Consider the following 6,000-nt stretch of genomic DNA (forward strand, 5'->3'; position numbering starts at 1 on the left):
ATGTCCGATATATTGATAAAGGTTGAAAGGGTTCGTGACTCTGGAAAAGGGTGGGGTTCTTAAGCACCCCCGGTACCCCCAAAACGCAAATATTTAGTGTGTGTGCATCCGCAGAATTCAATGTGCACATGCAGTGCCAAGCTGAGGTTTTCATCATTTCGCTCCCTCGGAATGGGGATCCCCCGACGGAGAGGCCGATCCCCGCGGGAAATCTCCCCCCTACTGCCCCCCCAAGGGATCCGCGGGGCCTCACCTTCCAATGCGCGGCAGCCGCCCGGCAGCAGAAGCAGCAGCACCACCGGGAGCAGCGGCTGGGGCGCCCCCGGGCGGGCCGCGGCCATCGCGGGGCCGGAGCCCGGCGGGGCGGCTACACAATCCCGAGCCCCCGGGGCGGGCGCGGACCTCCGGCGCGTCGCTGTCGCTGCTCCTCGGCAGGGAGCCCACGGTCCGCTCCCGGCGTCGGCTCGGCGTCCGGCGGGCTGATCTTTGCACCCAAAAAACCTCCCGAAATTAAACTCCTCCAGGCTCCAGCGGGTCGATCCGGTAGTCCCGGGCGGTCCTGAAAGGCGCTGTCCGCCCAAGGCGCCTCGTACTCCGCAGTCCTGCCCTCGCTTCCTCGCCCGACCCCGCAGCCCGGGCGGAGGTGGCTTTGGACGGGCGCCCTCCGGAACCTCTCGCCGGAGCGGGTCTTCCGACGGCACCAGAGTTCCGCGCGCCTCTCCAAGGACGCCGCTCTCCGCAGCAGCACCGGGGGTCTCCCTTGCTCGGGTCCGGGGGACTTGGAGCGGGTCAGAACCGGCCGGGGCTTCTTCAGACGACCGCTCCGGTCCGCGATGCGGACAGCGGATCCCCGCTCGGCTTGCTAAGCTCCGCTTTCTCTTGCGCTGCTGCTGGGTCGGAACGCAAGCGGGCTCGTCCAGGCCCTTGCGGACGGTCCGGTGCTGAAGCGCGGCAGGGCTGGAGTGCCAGGATCTCCCCCGCCCCACTCTCGGTTTTCTCTTGGGTCCGCGCTGGGCTGGGGATTCCCCGGCGTCGGGGATCCGCAGAGGGTCCTCCTTCCCGGCTGGAGAGACCCGGGAGGCTCGTTGCGCGGCAGGCTGCAAGCGACTCGCGGGCTCCGCACGCAGCCAGCGCCGCCCCTCGCTGAGGGATCCTCTCTCGGCCGCTCACGCTCTCGCTCTGGGCGCTCCTGCAAAGCCGCCGCGGCTCAGACCCAGGGGGAGGAGCCCGGCTGCCAATCGCGCCCAGGGCCGCGCCCCCGGCAACCAGGCACCCTCTCAGCGCGGGCCAGGCGCGGCGGGAACGCCCCTAGCAACGCCAAGCCTCGCGCTGATTGGGCGGCTGGCGTCCTCTGGGTTGCCGCCTCCCGAAGCGGGGAGGCGGGGCTCCGAGGGAAAGATGAATTGGAAAGGGCGGGCGCTCCGAGACCAGCTCTCAAGGCTCACTGGCCGGGCGGGAGGCACGGCGAGGAGGGTGCTCCACCTAGTGGCCGAGTGGGGAATAGCCAACTATTAAAGTGCTGCGGTGGGAGGTGGGGGGGTTCCCATTCATGAATGGGCAGGATGACATGGGAGGCGGGGGGAGGGGAAGCCTGAGAGTTAACAAAAGATAGGAATAAAGAACTCCGCGGCCGCAGCAGCATGGAGATAGCGGCAGATTTCGCAGATATGGCATGGTCAGGATTTCCCCAGATACTCATGCGAGCAGGTACAGGAGCCATGTGCTGACATAAAGTCTTCTGCTAAGTATAGACCCTATACTTTTAATGTTGCAAAATGTGTCCCGCAACAAGCCAGTGAGATACTAGAACTGCCTTAGTGGGGGAAGCACACTGCGTTGCCCACACGTCATTTCACTTCATTAGTTGTTCTGTGTCGCTTCTCCCAATGTCACCACAATATTGCCATCTGGAGAGACACTCTTGAGCTACAGCTCTTAACATGCGACAACAGCAATGATGTCCCAGTGGCGTAGCGTGGGTTGTCAGCACCCGGGGCAAGGCAAGTAATTTGCGCCCCCTAACCCGTGGATTTGCGCCCCCTAACCCTAACCCCCAGATGTTGCGGCCGGTGCAGCCGCCCCCCCCTGCACCCCCACGCTACGCCACTGCAATGTCCGTTTGCAGTTTAAAAAGTTTCGGTTTTTCAGCAGGACGTTATGGATCCTGCACCAATTGAAAAGGAGGCAGTGTGCTTGGCACTTATAACCAACTCATGGGCACATGGCATCGTTGTTGTTGGCCTCTGTCTGTCTTGAGAGACAATGGAGTGCGCCTCCGGGGGTGAAGTCAAACTGCTGCACTAGCAGCACCGAAGTGACCTCCCTGGGGCGCAAGCCTGGGCAGTGTGTATGGAGCTCCTGGGCTGCCCAGACGACAAGACCCTCCTCTCGGCCTCCCTGATGGGGTCCACAGGAGCCAGCTGGGTTGGAGGAGTTGCCAGAAGGAGGTGCACAAGGTGCCACTGAACCATCTTAGGAACTCCTCTCCAGATTTGTGTAAGGTTTACTCCATTGTCATTTCTTCTCCTGAAGACATCCCACAAGGCAGTGGAAGTTTAGGATCAGCGTTTTCCTTCCCATGTGGACGCAGAGGCGGAGCAACCTGTTCCGGTACCTGGAGCGGTATTCGTCCCAGGGGATGTGATGCGCTCCTGAGGGGGTGTAACACACCGCTCGCGGGGGCATGGCATGCATCCCGAGGGCGTGGTGTGCATCCTGGGGGCGTGGCACGCATACCGGGGGTGCACGACGAGCAGCGTATGCCCCGGGAGGTGCCACAGATAGGGAGTCGGCATTTTGTCTCACCCCCTTTGAATGGCACCTAGGGCGGACCACCCCCCTGCCCCCACTTCAGAACGCCCCTGTGTGGACGAGCCCTATCTACCCCTCACTTCCCTCTAGAGTGGTACCTCTGGTTGCAAACGGGATCCATTCCGGAGGCCCGTTCGCAACATGAAAAGAGCGTAACCCGCAGCGGCGCGTTTGCGCACGCACGGGTTGCGATTTGGTACTTCTGCGCATGATGTCATTTTGCGCTTCTGTGCATGCTCGAGTGGTGAAACCCAGAAGTAACCCTTTCCAGTACTTCCGGGTCGCCGCAGGACGTAACCTAAAAGAACGTAACATGAAGCGAACATAACATGAGGTATGACTGTACAGTGCAGAAACTGCCTTCTTCACCGTTGGACCCCCTATTGGTCTGGTCTGCTCAGTCCACCTAAGGCTTTCTTCACATGCAGGCGAACTCTCTAACTCCCCGAGGGTTTGAAACCCATTGGCTACTCTCACATGGTTTAGCTGGCCAGCTGAAGCCGTTTCCTAGGGTGTGGCCATTGTCTCATTCTGGCAGCTTCTAGGAGCCCCAGGTGAGAGCTGAGTGCAGGGTGGGGTCCAAAGGTCCAGAAGGCGCACAACATGTCCCCACCAGAGGTATTGCCCCTCCCCTAACACCCCCCCCCAAATGCAGGTGCTCTAACAATAGCTGGATGGAGAATTTGAGATCCAGGGCTCCTCTATTAGTCAAGGATCTAGCGAGGTGAAGGGAAGAAGGTGACAAAACACCCCCATTTTCACACAGGGTGCGGGGAGACTCACAATTCCTCATGAAACTGGGCTGCTGTGCCTGTGCCTTTCCCCTGACCTCACTAAATCAGAATGCACAGGTTTCTAAAGGTGAGCCTACCCAGATTCCAAGCTAGTGACCACAAAGCAATGCTCTGGATTTGTGTACATCTCAGAGGAGTCGTTGAGCAATCACCATGACAAATAAGATACTGAAACAGCTGAGAAAGTCACCGGCAGTGTGGTACGGAGAGGGGGAAGGAGGGGCATCATGTATCAGTGTTCCAAATATGAGGAAGTACATGGGAGCTGCTTCCTCAAGACCTCAACCTCAACCTGCACTTGCGGCGGGAGGAGTCACCAATGGTGAAAGCTGCATCTGCTTAATTTGGCCTTCTCCCTATGCCACCATGAATGGGACTTCTCTGTGGTTACTCTGTGCAGAACTACTCACCATCCAAATCTCATCCAGAATGCCTAACCCAGTGGTCGGGAAAGCCAGAGCAGGAGCGACCCTCAAATCCTTTCCATCTGGCCCCTGGGACTCTCATGAGACGACACTCAAACCCAGGACATTCTCCCTCTTTGATCCTGCTTCTCAAGGGCTTTCCCCTAGCTAGAAAGGATTCCCCTTGAGCCGTAAAGATGCCTCTCACTTGCCTGAATAAAGGGTGTGTACACACCCTGACTTGTGTGTGCCTGAAATATACACAGATACGGGTAACGTCTGGAAACCCAGCCAGATGGGTGGGGTATATCATCATCATCATCATCATCATCATCATCATCATCATCTGCACATCCAACTTTGACCCAGCTACTTCTTGCCTCTGGCCCTGCCCACTGCAGGCTTGCGGCCCCCAAATGTTGCCTGTGAGGGAACCTGGTCCTGAAAAGGTTTCCCCACCCCTAGCCTAACAGAAGCTGGTACATGATGTCGCGTCATCTCCATTGATGTCCCTCCACCACCTGAATTCAGAGAGGTCCATGAGAGGGAAATGTTAGGCTGATGTAAGAAGGTTACCAAGCGTTTTCAGGGGATGCCACCAGGTAATGCGGAGAAGGGATGCAGTAACCAGGGCGATGTTGCCTTTAAGACAGACCTTCCTCTACCTGGTGCTCTTCCAACGATCTGGCCTCCAGCTCCCATCAGCCCCTGCTGATGGAGAGTGGGGTTGCAGTCCAGCAAGACACCAGCGTGGGGAAGGCTGGCTCAAGGTAACCTCTAACCTGGCCCTTATTTGCGAGTGAAATATACTCTGTGCCTGCTCAGAGGCACTATTGCTTACTTTCATAGGTCCCAAGGACCGAAGGCATTTAAAACCTTGCTTGGAAGGCAAGCATTCTGCCACTACATCCTGGCCCCTTATAACGTATAGTTGCTTATTATTTACACAGAGCCACAATTGTGCACGGTGCTTCGCAGGGTGACATAAGCAAAAGATAGATCTCTGCCCTGAGCAGCATACAGTATAAATGTGCATACGGTGGAAGGGTGGAGAGGAATGTAACAAAGGGGATGTCAGGAGGCCCCTCCAGACCGATACCCTTTGTGGGTGTATTTTGCAAGACGTCACAGACATAACAATACTGCATAGGAGATAAAGAACTACACAACTTTTGGAAGACATTTGAAGGCAGCCTTGTATCGGGAAGGTTGTAATGTTTGACGTTTTATTAAATTTTTATATGTACTAGGAGCCACTGGGGAGAAACCCAGCCAGAGAGGCCGAGTATAAATAAAGAAGAAGAAGAAGAAGAGTTTGGATTTGATATCCCGCCTTTCACTCCCCTTCAGGAGTCTCACAGCGGCTAACATTCTCCTTTCCCTTCCTGCCCCACAACAAACACTCTGTGAGGTGAGTGGGGCTGAGAGACTTCAAAGAAGTGTGACTGGCCCAAGGTCACCCAGCAGCTGCAGGTGGAGGAGCGGAGACGCGAACCCAGTCCCCCAGATTACGAGACTACCGCTCTTAACCACTACACCACACTGGCTCTCTAAATAAAAAAGAAATTGTTGTTGTTGTTTCTGCTCCCAAACTTTTGCAGGTTCAAATAGCTTTGAAAGTGGGATCACATATAACTGCCCCAATGCCACCACGACCACAAATAGTCATGAATGCACAATAAACAGGACGTGGGGGGGGCAGGCTTTAGGAGGGTTCATTTTTGTCCTCAACTAGGGACAGAGAGGCCCATTGGCTTAATTCTGAGTTCAGGTGGGCTGCAGTTCTGCAATAGTGGGAGGAAAGCAGCCTGGGCATGCTCAGAGGCACGGGTCGTTTCCTCACCCACAGCTGACGATGCTCTTTCAGCGCAACCAAGCGGAGGTGCAGGTTTCAAAGCAAGCCCAGGAAACACCCGGGTTGCAAGTTGCCGCTCAGGCAGGGTGATAAGGAGGCTGCGGGTGGAGGAAACGAAACTCCATCTGAAGATGTG

The 6,000-nt window shown here is 56.8% G+C and overlaps 1 protein-coding gene across 2 annotated transcripts in view; it reads right to left on the bottom strand.

The window, feature by feature from the left end:
- The window catches only part of EPHB3 (EPH receptor B3), an 87,162-nt gene extending 85,987 nt beyond the window's left edge, over positions 1 to 1,175 (bottom strand). The window contains exon 1 of one of the 2 annotated variants that reach the window (XM_082223977.1): positions 254 to 1,175. In XM_082223977.1, the coding sequence (XP_082080103.1) occupies positions 254 to 341 (88 nt within the window). In that variant the 5' untranslated portion in view covers positions 342 to 1,175. The remainder of the gene's footprint in view (positions 1 to 253) is intronic. The other variant, XM_082223976.1, reaches the window with a different exon arrangement.
- Positions 1,176 to 6,000: the final 4,825 nt, after the last annotated feature.

The sequence above is a fragment of the Podarcis vaucheri genome (genome assembly GCF_965113315.1).
Source record: "Podarcis vaucheri genome assembly, chromosome: 5".
NCBI classification, from domain to species: domain Eukaryota; kingdom Metazoa; phylum Chordata; class Lepidosauria; order Squamata; family Lacertidae; genus Podarcis; species Podarcis vaucheri.